Here is an 18878-nt window from a genome sequence, read left to right as displayed (position 1 = left end):
CTCGCTAGACTCGTTGACTTGCACATAGGAAAATTCATCGGTGGAGATGCCGTAGCCGGGGCCGAGGTAGTGGCGTAGCATTGCTAGCTGCAAATGTTCGAAACCGAATAGGTAAAAGGAAAATGCTCCATGCACATTCACATACCGCCAGAGACTGCCTAGAGAGTTGATTTGGAGGCACCGTAATGGCTTTGAGGGCCGATTGAACGGACCCGGTGGACCAACGCGGTCGCGTGGATGGAGGTGCGAGCAGGAGTGACGTGCCAAGACTTCTGCGTCAAAATCTCGGGTGAGTTGTGCTTGGGTCTGCTTCGGAATTATGACTGACCTGAGCTCACCTTGGGGACTAGGGTTCGTTGCAGCGTCCCCATAATACAACCCTCGTTCGTAGGGTCTGACTCAGATCACTTCGCTTCGGCATACTCTGTAGTCTTTCTCATGAAGCCAAGCAGTCCTGTCTCGAGCTCTCACGTGGACAGGTCTAGCCGTGGATGTCTAACAAAATTGTACAGCATAATGCGATGAGGAGCAAGAAACAGGAGGGATACCACCTATCTAAGGCTCTTCCAACATGGCAATCTCGGCTGTATTGCGATATGTGTGCTGCGCCTCCCCTCACTAGCCCCCAGTCAAGCTGTGGCGAGTAGAGACCTCTCTGCAAATCTGATCGATGACTGTTTTCAAAATGCTGTGTTCCCTCTGTGACGCCATATTCAGGGCGCCCATCGAATTCAAATTCCGCCTTTACAAGAAGTTCGTGGATCTTCATCGAGAGTCCGCAGCTTTAGAAAATTGTTATATGTGCGATTGCATATGGCGCAGCTTCATTGGTGACGACGAGAACGTTGAGGCAACTGATGCTGCAGATTATTTTACCACATACAGGTTCATTGACCAGTCCCGTATGCATGGTCATACTGGTCTTCTTGCGCTCGTCGTAAGTTTCAATCACAGATCTGGTCGAATTGGGAAGCCAACACGAAGGTACTAATCGTAGCGACATTCGCTTCGCCATAATAGTCGGACTACGACTATCCTGCTTTCTACGTTGAGCCTGTAGCAGGTCAGTCACAATCACTGTGGGATCTCAAAAAATATCTAGCTGATACCATGCTCTGCGGAGCATCTGCTAGACGGATACCATGTTCCTGAGGTGACGAGAGATCGATCTACGACCAACACAGATTCCGAGGAAAGTTGGACACTCATCAAGCAATGGCTGGGGCAATGCATCAATGGACATGTGAAATGTAACGAGCATGTTTCCCGTATAAATGCTAGACTCCCGGCTCGATTGCTCGACTTATCAAATAATCAGCTACGTCTTATCCTTACGAACGAGACCACACCAGATGGCCCCTATGCATCGTTGAGTCATTGCTGGGGCTCTGGCCAATACTTCAAGCTCACGACAGCTACTGTTGATCAGATGAAGGCAGGTTTCAGCAAAACCTTGCTATCTCGGACTTTCAACGACGCAATTCGTGCTACGCTGGAACTTGGCCTAAAATATCTATGGATCGACGCCCTCTGCATCGTCCAAGACTTCAAGTCTGATTGGAGCCGAGAAGCTCTTGCAATGGCAGATGTTTATCAGGGAGCTCTCTGTAACCTCGCAGCAACTGGTTCCGCAGATGGCCATGGCGGTCTCTTTCACGACCGGAATGCTAACATGGTGTCACGGTGCATCGTTGAGACAGATTGGCCTGAGAGTTCTGTCCAAAAGCTAAGGAAGCAGCCTGACTGGGGAAAGAGCAGGAAAAGATTATACGAAGTTCGATGTGATGGATTTTGGAGAATGGAGCTTGAGCGAGCACCTCTCTTGCAACGAGCGTGGGTGCTCCAAGAGCGTCTTCTCGCGCCACGCGTTATTCATTTTGGTGCTCGACAAGTGCTATGGGAGTGCCTGGAAGTGGAGGCTTGCCAAACCTATCCCGATGGACTACCGTTCGAGTACGGTCCGCGACGTTTCAAGGGACTGGACCCTTCTGTCGACGGGCAAAGGATACGGCGTAACGTGGGACCGACTCACATAGATACTAACCGGTTTGATGCCTACTATCTGTGGGATAATATCATCGAGTCTTATTCGGAAGGCGCATTATCGCACGAAGAAGACAAATTGATCGCGCTGTCTGGTGTGGCAAAATACATGGAAACTATCTTGCACGACAGGTATCTCGCCGGCCTATGGCAACAGTGTCTTCCCTCTCAGCTCCTCTGGCGTTATGACTCTCCGGGAACACGGCCTCATAAGTACCGCGCGCCTTCTTGGTCGTGGGCTTCCGTGAACCCTCAGACCGATCGCGGCCTTACGGCTGGTCGTTGCTACGACATGGGTATCTTAGCAAAGGTGATCGAGGTCAAGATCGAAAGTCCGGGCCAAGATACCACTGGCCAAGTCACTGGAGGCCACCTGCGATTGCGCGGTCCCCTATGCACGGCTCAGTTCCTCCCCCGGAAGGAAACCGATATCAGCAGGCTCTCCCGCGTCGGTGTGCGGATGGGGGGACTTGAAAGGAGCGGAGTAGTGTACGAGGACGTACTTGGCGAGCTGCAAGCGTCAGAAGAAACCACCGGAGGCCATCGATACCACTTTTTTGTCATCGAACTCCAACTAGGCAACCCCAATACGCTTGTAGGACTGATGCTTCAGCCGACGGGAATACGAAACGGTCAATTTCGACGATGTGGCATAGTGCACATGTCTTTGACTGAAATCGAAACTACTGTCCCAGATATGGAGCAAGAGCCTTGGCTCCAGTATGAAGAAAGTCACGGCGGAAACACATATACTATCACTGTCATTTAAACAAGTAATAAACCCGTTTCGATTTGGTCAGATCCATACACTCTTTCCCACTCCTAGCGTGAATTCGACTCTCATCTAAACATGGAGTCATTGACGATTATGTTCGAACCGATCATCGAGGTTATTAGGTTGAGAATCACTTCGCCACCTCTCAAAAGTCTAATGTGGCACAAAATCTCAATTGACTGGAACCGTACAACGGCGACAATTCTCTACCTACCAAGCGAATGCCATGATATCTAGAACGCAGTCGCCATCTCAAGAGTGGAGTCACCATAAATTACTGTAACTTCGGTCGCCGCGCGCCTCCACATCTTCGTTCTTCTGTTCCGCGATACAGAATCACGCCACTCTTCCATCCTTTACTCTTTGACGGTACACCTCGCGCTCAAGTGCGTAAGGGTGTAGCTGAACAGGCTTTCGATCGCGTAGATAGCGCACACCCTCTTCCGCTTCACACGCCTTGTCGGCAACTCTTACTGACTCTGACAAGTTAGGCTTGTCGACGTCGGCGGTCGATTTCCGCATTTGCTCATCGTCCATGGTATCATGCATGATATGCTCCCGCTCTACTTTTACTACCGGATCTTCCCTCATTGTCTCTGGGTTTGAACTCGAGCCGTCATCACTACCGTGGTATTTATCGATTTTCGTCCGCGAGAACGAAACCGGAAAATCCCCACCACCGTGCCAAAAAGCCACCTGCGCCTTCAAGGTCGCTTGCTCCAACTCCAACTCTGCTCTCCGAAGCGCGACGTCGGGGCCCGGGTCCGGGAGTCCGGCGAGCCCGCGATCTCTCAGATCGGCGCTGTTTGGCCTGCGCGCGGTGCCGATGACCGCGAGGTATTTTTGGGGCGCCTTTGTCATTGAGTTTGCGATGGAGCGTAGTGGGTAGGTGACCGCTGTGAAGGGGATATGTGAATTGTAAGGTGGGATGAGTCAGATTCTGCGGATTTGGTGTCGAGACAGGAATGTAGCGTGGAAGACAAAGGCGAGATAAGGGAGATGAAGTTTTATAGGGGTGGAGAAGAGAACAATGGATTTAACGAAGCGACATTGTTTGCGAACAAAGCTTTGTACAATAAGCCATACCTGACGGACGATACTGACGACCGAAGTTTCGGTGCTCCAGGGTGTGTTGTTCTTCTCCGAATTAAAAACGTCTTGCCAGGCTTGAACCATTGAGAGCAGCGCTTGATTAGTCAAAATTTCGATTCGAAGGTACGGGTCATACATTCCTAAGCCGTTCGGTGACGAACATGTCAGCCGAGGGTCGTACGGCTGCACGCCGTTGAGGGGTGGACTGCTCAATTGAGGGTCGATCTGTTGAAAGTCAGGGTGGCATGACTGCAAGCCGTCTGTGGACGCAGAGGTTAGCTGCGGTCGAGATTGCGCAGCGGTCAGAGAGGGAGTTGTCCATTCTGGGGACATCAGTATCAACGTCATCAGGCTCGTGGTCTTGGGGCCGTAAGTCTTCAGACCGGAGATGTTGAGATCCCCTGCCAATGCCCGAGTCTGTCTAGAATTTCAACCAACCAGCTGGGAGCTTTCCTACCTGCTTTGCGTACTCATATGTCCTGCATGCGAAGCTGCACTATTCCACACTTCATTCCATCGCGCACCAGTGGGGTCTCTGTTTCGCCTTACGCACGTTGGAAAGTGTACACGGACTTGGTGTCCTTTAGCAAACTTCCGATCGCACATGATGCACGGGTGTACATGGCGCTGCGTTCTGTTGTGTTTTCCCTGCAATATCTTCACTCGAGAGGGCATCTGCCGTCGCTGCGCCTCTCAAGGTGGCATACCTGGGATCAGATCTGTATCACATCAGCAAGAGACGACAGAGATTGTTTGGAAAGACGTCACACCTCATATTTCTGGCGTCGTCTGGCGTAAGGCCGTCGTCCCAGCGCGCTCCATTCGGATTACCGTTCTGGCCGACACAAGTCACGAAGTCGCCTCGAAGCTGTCTTAAGTCCCGGCAAGCTGAGCTACAGATGCTGCAGATCATGCTCGTCTGTGTTTCACGACCAGGATTGTCGACCGCCCGAGGCTTCATCTTGTACTATTGTTCTCCCGGTGGAATCTTCGAGGCAATAACGACTCCGTTGACTTTGGCGAGTTTGTTCTCGAATTCGGAGACATAATCAGGGATTTTAGTGTTTGCTGCATATTGAGGGGCATGACCGGAAAAGTTCGGATTTCGAGGACACAAAATGTAAGAACAAGCTACGGGATTGCTGCGAGAGCTGCGAGTAGACAGTAGATCGGAAGTCGAAGTATATCAACTGTAAATATAGATTTAAGTTTCGTAGTATAAATCAAAGTCTAGAAAGTATCAGAGTTGGAGGATATAGTCTAGAAAGGGACGATGTTATTGTGAGTTAAGTCTCGGTGGATTGTTGTGTATTTGTGTTGAGCGACGCCTGATAAGGCAGCCTGTTAAAACTAACTCACAGCCAGGTGTAAAGATGAAGCTACCGTCTTCAATACCTGGATGTTGTGTCCCTGCCAATCGTAAGGAACTTCACCTTCATGTGACGAGCAGGGTCTCTTCAAAAGAGCATTGCTTTGTGAGACACCTCGCCTGGCTTGCCTGGAATCAAGTGTAAAACTATTCCTCCTACGAGGTACCACGCTCTCATATCTGTTCCTCCTTCCAGCCCCATTCCTCCACCAATGCTTGCTGTACGTTCTGTGTTGTCCATCCGCTGCATCGACTTGTCTCACGCATGAAGTCGAAAAGGGCTTCCTGCTCTCGCCGATCCGTGAACCAACTCTCGCAGATGATGATAGCAAGAGTGGCTGTGAATCTGGCAACGATGAAGTTGTTGCAGACTGCGATGCCGACGAGGTTACGCACATATGACAGCGCCGTCTTCTGCATCTCTACGGTCGCGGACTTCATTCGAGGTCCAATCCGTGGCAGGTTGGGATCGTGGATTGTGAGCAACAGTTTTGATAGGTAGAAGAAATGAGCTGCGGCGACATGCTCATCTGTCGCATAACAGACTTCAGGAAAGTATCTGCCGTTTGTTGGGTCTAGTGTGCGGAAGTATATCGGATCGAAGCTGGTAGGGCGTCTGCTCTCCCACACGTCCATCATCTTGCAAAGCTCGTACCATCGGGCATGTGATGTTTCCTTGCCAAAGGCCCACTTCGATACCAGAGCAGCAATGTACAAGGTTTGGTGGAACCACATGTCGTCATTCTCAGACTCGTTCTCGAACTCGAAGTTGCAATTGTTCAGATCGGTGATAACGCTGCGCTGATACAAGAAGGCGTTGTATATCTCTTGGCGGAGATGTAGCCAGAAGACTGCCCTACGAAGTTGAGACGAATTGTATGTAGCTTCCGGATGGAAGAAGATGGAAGTTCCCTTGAGATGCCTTGGCAAGTCATTGCCAGCTAGATGATAAAGACTCAACAAAGGATACGACCAGATGATTGAGGAGCAGTCTTACACTCAAGACCGTCATACAGATGTAGAATGGTCGTCGTCATAAGTACGCAGTCATCGTTGGCGTGATCCGAGTCGCTCAACATCGGCACAATTATGTTCAGGCATTTGTCGTGGTAGGTCATTGCGCTGTACAGATCACTTTGGCCGCTGACTCGGCTATGATGAAGAGCGGCAATAGCGAGAATCACGGTCATCAATAAGGGACTTGACGCTGCCATGCGGGTCGCGATCTTGCCAAAGTGTCTCTTGCTATCGCCAACGTCGAACTTGAATCTGAATCAGCCAAGGCTCACGGTACTGAGAGGATGTTCGTGCATACCCATGGCGCGAGATGAGTGACCCAATGCTGGAGTAGCTTTCCCTCTTTTAAGCTTTTCAATGGACACTCCAGCTCCGGTGCGGGCAGCACACTCTCTAAGTAGGATACACTCGTGTCGGTCGGTAGCTTCTCTCCAAGCTGGGATACCTCTCGCAATGAATGGGCCGGCATTTCCGATGCATCTTCGAGGAGGACGCTATCTGGCGGGTCGTAAGGCACTTGCTCCAATGCTGCCAAATACTCTGGTGGGCCATCGTCTAGAACGGAAGCCTGAACAGCTGGAGTCTGAGACGTTGATCCAAGCACGAACTTAGGAGACGACTGCTCCACTGGAGCGGGCCGAGGCTCCACATCCAAGCCCACGGCATCGAACACATTGCTCTCTAGTTCGTCCGTTGGTGAAGCGTCGGCGCTGCTGTCGCTTTCTGTGACGAATTGGAGTTTGCCATTGGTGTCAATCCACGTCTGCTCGCTGTCGAAGAAGAACTTATATTTGGTATAATCCGCACGAGTGATCTCATCTGACGGGCACACGAGATGCCGGAAGCGGACATTAAGACGAACGCACTCTCTACCACTCTTCTCGCATTCAGCGCAGGTAGATTGTGTGTCGCAGATTAGATGCCGCACCCTACAGCCTGCACATTTGGCCATATTCTCCTGGAGGAAAGGATCAAACCGGGCACAATCTGATATTTGCGATAGTCTTCTACCCAATTCAATGCTCAAAGAGGTTTTTCTCGTACTGTGGGGTTTTGACTCTCAAGCACTCTCGCGTCAACTTTGGGCCCAACTCCATTATGTTACGATGCAATCGGCCTACAAAGGGCAGACGAAGAATTCAATATGTCACGTATGCATGAGACTTACGAAGTTTGTGCTGTTGGGTATGCATAACTGAAGAGAAAGAGGGCCGGTTTTTTGGATTGAACATGGCAAGAAGAGTGGCGAAGGAAAGTGAAAGCGGCAAGTTCACTCAGGACGGGTTCTTTCCATTCCTGTCGCACGCTGACCGAGCAACTGGACACTACGATATCGCAAAAGGAGATTGACAACTCCCCTATGCTTGTACTTAGATGGTCCCATTAGCACAGCGCAACAACGTCTACAAAGCCCCACAATGACTCTCACATTCATTATGGGGACACCAAAACCCTGCAGCCAGGGCCACACACCAACGTTCGAAATTTCGGAAACGAATCTTGATACCGATTTTTGTGTCGGATAACGGAGAACAGGGGGGGTACTTCTATACCTCAGCTAATGCTAAATAAAATATCGATAATTTAAGTTAAAATGGCTACGCGCTATATTATATAACTATATTATATAGACGCTATATTAAAATAAAGCGCGATATCGTAAAAATATTATTATCGTCGTTAGCGATCTTACTATTACATATTCGATAACCTCTCATATATAATAAATTCATTTTTTTCTACTATCATCTCTACTACTACTTTACTTCTATTATATAAACTATTATAAATAGCTTATATCTAGTCTAGAGACTATATAGTAACTATTTTATTATAAAATCGCTTTATATAGTTTTCTTTACGATATAAGAAGACTTTATATATACTATATCTCTCTCTAATTCTTAAGAAAATACTACTATTACTATTAATCTCTCTATTAAAATTTATTTTTTTAATATCTATACGATATTAAATATATATAACTACTCTTTAAGTTCTATTAATTATAATTATCTTATAAATATCTTAATAATATAATAATAGAAGATAGAGAGAAACGTTTTCGAGTAAAGAAGTCTTAAGATATAATATAAAAAAGTATAAAGATATTAATTAATCTATATAGTCTATAAATATATATATATATAGAGAGACGCTCTAAGATCTAATATTAGATCTAGTTTAATCTAAGCTTATAGAGCTTAATAGATATATTCGTATATAAAGCGCGATATCTTCGCTTTTTAGATCTATAGTCTAGTAATTAATAGTACTTATAATAATATTACGCTTTAGTTTTAGACTTTAATTTTCTAGAATACGTATTAAATAAGACTTACTATTATAAAAGTAATCGTATCGATTCTTATATCTATAGATAAAGAGTTTAACTCTAACTTAAGATCGACTTTTATTATAGCGAGATTTAGCTCTAGAAATAATATACTTAAGACTAGCTTTCTCGAAGTAATTTCGCTATATCGCTACGGCGAGTAAAGAATTAATTTCGTATATATCTTATAAGAAATCTTTAAGACGATATCTCGCTACTATAATAAGAGATATTAACTCGCTTAAGATTAATTCCCTTTAAAGTATCTCTATAACTACGCCTTCGGAATAATAGCGTATTAAATTCTTTTACTCTTATTTTAGAACTACGAAGATATAGCTTTAAAAAGAGAGATATTATTAGATCTAGTTTAATCTAAACTTATAGAGCTTAATAGATATATTTATATATAAAGCGCGATACTCTCGCTTTTTAGATCTATAATCTAATAGTTAATAGTACTTATATCGCGTAAGAAATTTAAATATCACTCATTAAAGTTCACTCATCAAAGTTCGCTTATTAAAGATCGCTTATCTACTTACTCCGTACTCGATAGCCCTAATTAAAAAAACGGTTATGAATTTAATTCATAGGCCTTTACTCGTTAATATATATAAAAGAATAAGATAGAGCTGAATTAGAAAACCTTGAATTTGTATGTGCAGCCAATTATAAATTCGGGTCCTCTACGCTTTTTGGCTAGACCGGCTGAGTTATCGCGGGTAAATAAATTAGCGTCCGCAATCATCAAAATCTCGCCCTCCCGCGCCTCCTCATCAAAAATTAGGTATATATTATTTACAAATGAAATAACTTTTTTATTTTCTATTAAAATTTTGAGATTTTTCTTTTAAATTATAGAACGAAATGTGGGCTTTTAGATAAAAAAAGAATTTTTAAATTTAGTCTTATAATTATTAAAGCGCAAGGAATTCAAATATCGCTCATCAAAGTTCGCTCGACAGCCGCTGCCGGACAGCTACGGCGGACGACGGCTGACACTACGACAAAACCAAAAAAAAATTCTCTTTTCGTTTTTTTCTTCGCGATTTCTAGTAACTCTCTTCAAAATATTCTTTTTAGAATATTCTCAACTCTTCGAGAGGTACTTTTGAGGCACTCTTTAGGGGTTACTCTCCGGGGTACTCTCCGGGGTACTCTCCGGGGTACTCTCCGGGGTACTCTCCGGGGTACTCTCCGGGGTACTCTCCGGGGTACTCTCCGGGGTACTCTCCGGGGTACTCTCCGGGGTATTCTTCCGGGTACTCTTCGAGGTACTCTCCGGGGTATTCGTCCGGGTACTCTTCAAGGTACTCTCCCGGGTACTCTCATTACGATTAAGAACTTCCCGGGATTTTTTTTTTTTTTTTTTTTTTTTTGCGAAGAACTTTATAAAATATTCGATCGTAGTGTTAGTTATTATCCGTCGTAAGTACCCGGAAGAGTACCCGGGAGAGTACCCGAGAGAGTACCCCGGAGAGTACCCCGGAGAGTACCTCGAAGAGTACCCCGGAGAGTACCCCGGAGAGTAGCCCCTAAAAGAGTGCCTCAAAAAGTATCTCTCGAAGAGTTGAGAACTAGAAATCGCGAAGAAAAAAACGAAAAGAGAAATTCTTTTTGGTTTTGTCGTAGTGTCAGCCGTCGTCCGCCGTAACAGCCCGCTCACCAAAGTTCGCTCACCAAAGATCGCTCACCTATTTACTCGATAGCCTTAATCAAAAAAAAATTATGAATTTAATTCATAGGCCTTTACTCGTTTTAGATATATTAAACTATAATTAATTAAATAATAAAGAAAAAAAGAAAAAAGACGCGTTGTGAATATTCGAAGTATTCTCGATAGATTTATTATATTAAATTCGAGAGATTATCGAATAATAGAGCGAGAAATAAAATAGAGAAGACTTTTAGACTAGCTATCGTAGTTGATCTATATTACTATCTATTAAAGCGAAATTTATATAAGAGATATAGCGGAGTTAGTAATCTACTATAAACGGGTACATTCGAGCACTTTCAACCCCTCGGTGCAATCGAAATTCTGCCTGTCCAGAAATACGAACTTGGCTGTCTCGAGTCTCAACGTCCACCTCGCAGGCGCACAGCGCTACTTTAGCCTCAGGAAACGTCCTGGGAGCAGGAAAACGGTTACTGCGCTAGCTTCGGCGAGGGTATGGAAACTCCAAGCGTCGGAAACAAATTCTCGTGCAACGGCTGTTGGAGTCCTCGGAATGAAGACGACAATGACGATCACACAAACGCTCCTACGCCCGATGTCATCGGTTGCGAATTGTGCGGGTCGAAGCACATTGATGATCAGCTTGGAGACTCTTGCAACGGCTGATCTCGTGACACTGTTTCGTGTGGATGTTCGTGTGGACAAGACTTGCTTAAGGACCCTCGAGGCTTACGGGACAAACAACTCAGCGCGCAGGTAGATAATGGAAACGGGTCACAACCGCTTCCCTGTTGCGCTGGAGTAAGCTGGAAGATCAAAACACAAAGTGAACGCTCCTTGCTCGACGCAAGATTGACACACTTTGGGTGTGACCTGTACCTGGAGCATGGATGTATCACACACCAGCTTGGGGGAGATCTTGCTGATCCGTGATAGAGGATCAGATTTGGAGCGTCTCAGTTCAAGCGAAAGTTGACTGAGTACAGTTTGGATGTGAAAACATGACCTATATACACGCGCTATCTCCAAGCACTATGCGACAGCAGTAGTAAAATCAGGACGAGAACCGGATGTCTCGGCCATCATATTCCTCCATGACCGAGAGTTCTAGCGCTACATCATCATCTTCCTCGTCGAAGACATTCCATGGTTTCTCAGTTTCTGAGACACCTTCAGCGGGACCGTGAACGGGACGCTTTCCCTCTTGCTAACGCTGATCGCAAAAGTACCCACGCAGTCCAAGGTCGGGTATCTGAGACACAGCACGAAGGCCGCATAGTTATCTGCATTGTTTTGAGCTAGGTTGGGCATAGCAAACCCTAGCCACCCCGACATCGTAACACCGTAAGTATTGCGCTTTGTGCTTTGAGGCCATCTCATTTGGCTCACATCATGCGGCAATCCCTTCATCTTCTGGATGGCGTTCCCGTCGTTGTTTGGCGTTACCACTTCAGGTTGGTCTATGATGGCTGGTTTTGAGATATTCACAGTCAGTCGAATTTGCATGTGGGGTGGGTTGGCAAAAGCTCTATTTACCTGAATCTGACGTTAGGTGGAACAGCTCGTGGGCCGTCGTAACACTTATTGACCTCATATACACCTTAAGCAGTTCTGGCGCAGCTTCTGTGCCACTGCCTGGTTCCCCATAATAGCTAACTGGGGAATTGCTGAACGCACATGGGCACAGACTGAGATTCCATCTTGTCCTATGACCAATACCATTGTCGTTGTAAGAAGCGACGTATCTATAGGTGAACAGCTTGCCATTGACTATAACATTGCAGCGAGTATGATATGGATCTTCCTCAGAAGATGGGTAGTAGCCCGTGGCCATTAACTTGTCCCACAGCACGCCAGGAAAATATTAGCCGTTCCTCACTATGAAGTCAGAGACATGAGTGGAGTTTTGCAAAGAATGAGAGGAGAATCAAAAGAAACATATATCGCTTACTCTTCCAATTTTGTTTCTCAGCGGCCAGAGGAGGATTCGGATTTTCTTTGCCATCTGCACCGACCTCGTTTATTGTGTGCATCAACTAATCATTGTCACAGTACCAGTTGGTCGGATAGGATGAGGGTTTTTTTTGGGTCAAAAACGACACGACGGAATCGATATTCCCGGCACCATCAACCTCAATCAGCACCTCGTAATTGGGGAATGCGGGAATACAAGTTACATACCTCGCACATACTGGTAATCATGCCAATTGTCCATATCTACACCGCCGAATGGATCAAATCTGAAGCCAAAGAATAGGAATAGAAGTTGTCGAAGCGTTTTCCCTTTCTTTGTACCATCCACACTGTCATAACCCAGTTGATCTGAGGCCCCTTTGATTATGTTCAAAGCGTCGTTGAGGGCTGCAAGTGAGAGGCCAATACCATCCCGAATAGACGTTCCGAGGGTTCTACTACAGCCACCTGGCCTATTAGGGTCCGGAGCGTTGGTGAAGATATTATTGAAGTCTGCCAGAGTGATTGGGTCTGATCTTTGTACGGATGAAATTTGCCAAGGAAATGGTGAGAGAGCTGTCAACAGGGAAGAAATCCATCTGACAACGACTACGAGGCCCATGGCGGAGAACAAATGCTGAAATGTAATGAATGCGATGTAGAAGATCCGGAGAATGATGTGAAAAAGCACATGAGATGGAAGGGCGTCTACGCTAGGTGGGAATGATGATATTGCGGAATATGAAGACCATCTTCTACTTATTGAGTCAAGGTTAGCGATATGTCGCTCCTGAATTTGACTGAAGTATAAACGAGAGCCTCGCGTGGTTTTCCCCGCCTGATGTTGGCTGCGCCTTGCACTTTCCCCATTCCCTCGCTACTTCTTGCCTCGCAGCCTCGTGGCGTCTTGATCAAGCAGACCAGAAAGAGCTCTCCCCTGTTCCATTATTCGACATCTTACGGTACCATCCGCCGGCGATACCTGAGATTTCTCGCCATAAAATACAGCTTCCATGTTTTCTTTGGGCTGCCTTGTCGGGGCTCCACCGGGAATATAGAAGGGGATCTCCATGAAATCGAAGGTGGGGTGGGTACTGGAGCTGCTGAAAACGGAGCAGAGGATTGAGAAGATCTTGAAGTAGGCGAAACAGTCGGGAGATGAGATACAAGAGCAGCGAAATTCCTTTATTCTGCATCTATTGTGTTTCGTTGTGGGCACGAAGTCATTTTCACACTAAAGCACCTGGAGAAAGAAAGGTCGACATTATACTCATCTCGCATATTTCACCAGAGTGGTGAGTATGGCGCCCGGGTGAAAATCGTGAATGCAAACGTCCTTCTCTACCAACTAGGTTCGGGTATGATACAGCGTATGCATGGAGGCCTCGCTATTTTCATCGGGACCAGTGGACCCTGAGACTGGCGACTTACTCGTTGATTACGGCAGTAGGGAGGCTGTCACCCGAAGTCCTAAGCGTTCAAGGTATACAAATTTGCTTTCACCACAACTGCTCGGAACGCTTCTGTAGAGTGAGTGGGTGGTTAATGAGGCAGTTGCGATCAGTACGTGGTAGATGGCCGTATATACTACTTATTTAGAACCCTTCTGGACAGCGTATCCCAAGCGCTTATTGCTTTTCTAACACAGAATCTGTTCGACAAAGTATAATATCTATGACTGCTGCAACGTCATGCCGACCAATGAGGTGTTTGCCTGACGCACATGTAGTGAATGGGTAAGGAAACAGAGAGCGAACACAGCGCGAGGACCTCCTCACTGGGATGACGCTCATTATTCTATTACTTGCATGAGCTCGCAGATTGTAGCCTCATAATCCGCGAATCCGGGAGAAGCGTTGAACGAAGAGGACTGCCCAGGCAGCGATGTTGCTGAGCTAACGCCAAGTGCTTCGATGTCTTAATACCCGCCAAAACAATGAATATATTGTAGTTTAGGCATATTTGAGTTCTTGAGAACGGCAACTTGGCCGAGTGGTTATGGCGCTAGTTTCAGGAACTGTAAACAGTATCTACTAGTTCGAAAGAGCGAGGGTTCGAATCCCTCAGTTGTCAATACATTTTTGCCATCTTCGGGATCCCAAATTGTTTTTCGATGTCTCTGTCATGACAGGTATCAGCGATGTCTCTTTTTCTGTGGCGGAGGTATCCGCCAGAGCTTGGCGGCAAGATCGGGGCTAGCGCGCCTATCCCGCATTGCGGCCTCCAACCTTGTTCTCGAATGGTCCAAATTGCAATTGCATCATACTTTTCGCTTCTTCTTTCTTACTGCTCTATCAATTGAGCAGCGAAGAGAGCATCATACTCCAAACTGTACAATATGCGTCTTCCTCACTACATTTGGGTCTTTGGTAGCTACTGCTGAGCTGCTGGCAGTTGCTTCCTCTCTGCTTTCAGTCTTTGCATTTTGCACACGATGATTGTGCGGTCTCTGAATCGTGGCAGCGCTGCTGCACCATGGCTCGTCTTCTCCTTTATATACCTCTCTGCTTCAAGCTTTGTCACTGCGCTCCCAGGCCAAGGGGGGGCCGGGTCAGTATCAAATGATGAAGTTGTAGCACAACGCTCGCTGGTCGACTCAAAACCACTGTTGGGCGAAAAGGGTCTGCCGCAACAGCATGCATTCACTGCTGACGACAACGCGCCGTTACTCAGGGTTACACCACAAGAACCCAACACATACCCTTCAACCTACACCGCCCTTCTCAACGCCCTCGAGACAATGGAAAACCACTTCTTCGCCGTCGCTTATGGAACCTGGCCCAAAGCCATTGATTGGACAGCCGCAGTAATGGGCACTCAAGTCTCTGCAACCCTCCTCGCAATGACATCCTACGCTCAAACGCTCAAACCCACCTCTCTCCTCTGCATAGACGAAGCACGCGACCACGAGAACCTAATCAACCGTTACTTTACCCAAATCACGTCTTTTTATTTTGGCGAGAATGCGTTCGCTTTGCGCACACAGGCCTACGATGATATGTTGTGGGTAGTTCTCGGATGGTTGGAAGCTATAAAATTCATCAAGCTACACTCCTCGCTGCATTACACCTCATCCGACGACAAGAATGCAACATGGTACGCCAGCCAATTCATTCCCCAATTCGCGCACCGCGCCCGCCTCTTCTATGATCTCGCCTCTCGCGGCTGGGACACTACTCTCTGCGGTGGTGGTATGCTCTGGAATCCCCACCTCGCGCCTTACAAGAACGCCATAACGAATGAACTCTACATCGCTGCTTCGGTAAGCATGTACCTATACTTTCCTGGGGATAGCGACTCCTCACCTTTCCTCACCCATACGGGCCTACCGCCTGCGAAGGCACACGATGTACGATACCTGGACAACGCGGCGGAAGCTTATAAGTGGTTGAAAGAGAGCAAGATGAGGAACAAAGACGGGTTATACGTGGATGGCTTCCACATCACCGGCTGGCGAGGCGGAAAGAATGGGAGTAACGGGACAGGAAAATGTGATATGAGGGCTGAAAACGTGTACACATACAATCAAGGCGTTATCCTATCTGGGCTGAAAGGGTTGTGGGAAGCTACGGGCTCAAGATGTTATTTGGAAGACGGGCATGAACTGGTGCGCAACGTGATCCGCGCGACTGGATGGGAAGACCGTAACACGGAGCAACGATACCGCTGGGCCGGTCTAGGAAGAGGTGGCGTGATGGAGGAATTGTGCGATTGGAGTGGGTCATGCAGCCAGAATTCGCAAACGTTCAAGGGGATCTACTTCCATCATTTGACGCTATTTTGCAGTCCACTAATCCGCCAGGAATGGGGTGAAAACGGAGAGACTTTGCTAGACGATGAAGAAACTAAACAGCTGCACCAAAAGAGCTGCGAGGAATACGGTGATTGGATACGCCATAATGCGTTCGCTGCATACCTGACGAGAAATCAAGACGGCGAGTATGGAGAATGGTGGGGTAGGCCTGCAAGGCGGCGACGGCATGGAGATGAAGAGGACGATGAGTTCGAGGGCCCGAATACACAAGGGACGGATTATAGGAATGAAGGCGTGCCGATGGATGAGATATGGCGACTGCCGGAAGACGATGTAATGTACAAATGCGATATGGACAAGGACCTTGGGAATCAGGAAAGGAGTTGGCGCGATTATGACGGGCGTGATAATGAAGTGAGATCCCGCGACATCAACGACAGAGGAAGAGGCAGGACTGTGGAAACGCAGAGCGGAGGTGTGGCGGTCCTGAGGGCGCTTTGGAGACTAGTGGAGTCAAAGCAGGAGGGGGGATGATATTTAAACAATGTCTGGAGAAGAACAATTTAAAAATATATCTCCATCTATCTATATATACAAAAAAATACTCCGATATCACAGATATGCATTCATTCCATCAGACACATATACATCTACATCATCTGCCACCAACAAACCACCCCACAGACCCTCCCTCCTCTTCCACAGCCCAAAACCCACATGGCAGAAACACTCGATAGCACAAAGCCCCTTCCTTCAACTCCAACAAAGGATACCCCAATCAATCAATCAACCAACCACCCAATCAACCCTCCAAACCCCCCGCAGCAACCAACACCACGCAGCCCGCTCACCCTCCTGACTCCATATCTGCGAACCCACCACGACCTACCTCGCCCAAGTACCTCAGGTGGCCGTCTAGACACGCCCTTAAATCTCCCTCTATCGCTTTGCGAAGAGGGGTTCGCTTGCCTGGGTGCGGATAGGAGGCGCTTTTTCTTCTGTTCTTGGTTCGGGTTGTGGGTAGGAAGGGGGGGGGGGGGGGGTGCGTTTTGGTTGGGGGGGTTGGTTGATTGGGTGCTTTGGGGGGGGGGTGGGGGGGAGGGGGGGGGGGGGATGGGGGGAGATGGGGGGGGATGGGGGGGGGAGGGGGGGATGGGGGGATGGGTGGGGGATGGGGGATGGGTGGGGGGGATGGGGAGAGGGAGGGGAGGGGAGAAGGGGGGGGAAAGGAGGAAGGGGGGGGGAGGGAAGGAGGGGAGGGGAGAAGGGGGGTGGGGGATGGGGAGATGGGGAGATGGGGGAGGGGAGGAAGGGGAGGGGGAGGGGAGGGGAGGGAAAAAAGGAGAAGGGGGAGGAAGAAGGGGAGGAAGGAGCAGGAGAGAAAGAGGAGAGTTCAGTATTTTCGGAGTAAATGCATCCCCTTTGGTAGCGAATCGGGGCCGCATATCCAGAATTTCGGGCGCAGAAAGCTCCTTCAGTCCTCCAGAGCTGTCTTGTTACCTTGGTGAAATGCCACGCGATGCTTCTGCTATGTAGAGATGTCTTGTCTCCCGGTCGATCACCCAAAGAAAAAGTAAATACACCAAGAGAAAAAAAAACAGATCAGGAATGAGCGGGAACGAGAAAGAGAGAAAGAAAGAAAGAACAGAAGGAAAGAGTCACATCGATTTAAGGAAGTGTGGAAGAGAGTCGAAAGTGGTGAGAAACCCTGTGGATTGCTAAAGCTGTATCAAAAAGCGAATGACGCCAACCGTTTCCCGAATCGCTGAAGAGCAGTAGTCTATACGATGTCTAAATGAATGTCCCAGTCCAACTCCAATGCTAAATGAGTGAATATCCAAATCTAAACGCTTGAAATGATTGTATGATTGTATGATCGCTGACTGTCTGGCCTAGATCTGATGCGTCTACCAGGAGGATCCTTGGCCCTTGGTCATAGTTACCATGGTAGTCGAAGGCTTGACAGAAGCGGCCTGAGTAGCGGAATTCTGCGGCGGGCTCGATGTCTGCTGCGACACTGTTGGCGATGTGCTCCAAGCCTGCTGCGATGTGCTGGAAGCCGTGGTCGAGATGGCAGTCCAGGCCTGCTCTGTGGTCGTGGAAGCGGGCGTGGGTGGGCTGAAGATTGGTGTGGTGACGGTGCATTTTGAGCAGGTCGTGACTGTGTCTGTGGTGAGGAATGTGGATGTGCTGGTGATGGTTTCGACGGATGTGCTTCCGCCGTTGTGGTGGGTTGTGGTTGAGACGGGGCAGCTGGTCACCGTGGTGTAGACGATCTCGGTGGTGATGACGTCTGTGGTGGATGTCAGGACGACGGGGGTTTTGCTCTGGTTCTTGGTCTTGGTGCTCATGGTGGTGGGCGCTGGTGTACTGGAGGTGAGGGAAGTTGGTGTGCCGGCAGTTGATGATGCGGGCGTGGCTGGGCCGTGAGCTGAGCGTGGGCTGGGCCGTGGAGCTGGGAGCCGTGGAGCTGGGAGCCGTGGAGCTGGGAGCTGTGGAGCTGGGAGCCGTGGAGCTGAAGATGGGGCTAGAGACTGTCGTGGACGAGGTTGCGGAGGTAGCTGGGGCAGAGCTGGAGCTAGAGCCGCAGTCAATTGATCCGCAATCCTGTGGGGTCAAGCTGTATCCAAAGCTGCATTCGACGGCGTAGTAAGCACCATTCTGGTATTGTCCGACATTGGTATCATAGGGTGAGCCATATGTAGTTGTATACTCGGCGCAGTGCGTACCATCAATCTGACCATTAGTGTAGCCCAAGTAAGCATTGAAGAAGTTGCAAGGCATGTAGGAGCCGTCCGAGTTGGGGTGAGCTTTGTCATAGGCAGTATTCTCGAGACACTGCTGGGCGCAGAAGGCAAC

General features: G+C 48.1%; 6 protein-coding genes and 1 non-coding gene across 7 annotated transcripts; 3 read left to right on the top strand and 4 right to left on the bottom strand.

The window, feature by feature from the left end:
- Positions 1-685: 685 nt before the first annotated feature.
- On the top strand, positions 686-2812 carry HO173_008561 (uncharacterized protein; the record flags this gene model as incomplete). The annotated part of the gene is made up of 3 exons (XM_037310459.1): positions 686-937; positions 1021-1063; positions 1134-2812. 3 exons carry the CDS (start codon positions 686-688, stop codon positions 2810-2812), a joined length of 1974 nt encoding a protein of 657 aa, XP_037162692.1.
- A 342-nt stretch (positions 2813-3154) lies between these two features.
- On the bottom strand, positions 3155-4258 carry HO173_008560 (uncharacterized protein; the record flags this gene model as incomplete). The annotated part of the gene is made up of 2 exons (XM_037310458.1): positions 3155-3670; positions 3905-4258. 2 exons carry the CDS (start codon positions 4256-4258, stop codon positions 3155-3157), a joined length of 870 nt encoding a protein of 289 aa, XP_037162691.1.
- A 235-nt stretch (positions 4259-4493) lies between these two features.
- Positions 4494-4871, bottom strand: HO173_008559 (uncharacterized protein; the record flags this gene model as incomplete). Its single annotated transcript, XM_037310457.1, has 2 exons — positions 4494-4629; positions 4681-4871. The coding sequence occupies 2 exons, from the start codon at positions 4869-4871 to the stop codon at positions 4494-4496; spliced, it is 327 nt and encodes a 108-aa protein (XP_037162690.1).
- Positions 4872-5453: 582 nt separating this feature from the next.
- On the bottom strand, positions 5454-7248 carry HO173_008558 (uncharacterized protein; the record flags this gene model as incomplete). The annotated part of the gene is made up of 3 exons (XM_037310456.1): positions 5454-6220; positions 6277-6541; positions 6595-7248. 3 exons carry the CDS (start codon positions 7246-7248, stop codon positions 5454-5456), a joined length of 1686 nt encoding a protein of 561 aa, XP_037162689.1.
- Positions 7249-11425: 4177 nt separating this feature from the next.
- Positions 11426-12887, bottom strand: HO173_008557 (uncharacterized protein; the record flags this gene model as incomplete). Its single annotated transcript, XM_037310455.1, has 3 exons — positions 11426-11781; positions 11849-12082; positions 12494-12887. The coding sequence occupies 3 exons, from the start codon at positions 12885-12887 to the stop codon at positions 11426-11428; spliced, it is 984 nt and encodes a 327-aa protein (XP_037162688.1).
- A 1356-nt stretch (positions 12888-14243) lies between these two features.
- HO173_008556 lies at positions 14244-14338 on the top strand. Its single transcript has one exon. It is a non-coding gene; the product is annotated as a tRNA-Leu (tRNA).
- A 361-nt stretch (positions 14339-14699) lies between these two features.
- Positions 14700-16553, top strand: HO173_008555 (uncharacterized protein; the record flags this gene model as incomplete). The annotated part of the gene is made up of 1 exon (XM_037310454.1): positions 14700-16553. One exon carries the CDS (start codon positions 14700-14702, stop codon positions 16551-16553), a length of 1854 nt encoding a protein of 617 aa, XP_037162687.1.
- Positions 16554-18878: the final 2325 nt, after the last annotated feature.

This window comes from Letharia columbiana (genome assembly GCF_014066305.1).
Source record: "Letharia columbiana isolate WasteWater2 chromosome Unknown Sc0000032_s0, whole genome shotgun sequence".
Taxonomy (NCBI): domain Eukaryota; kingdom Fungi; phylum Ascomycota; class Lecanoromycetes; order Lecanorales; family Parmeliaceae; genus Letharia; species Letharia columbiana.
This window is presented reverse-complemented; position numbering and strand designations above follow the sequence as displayed.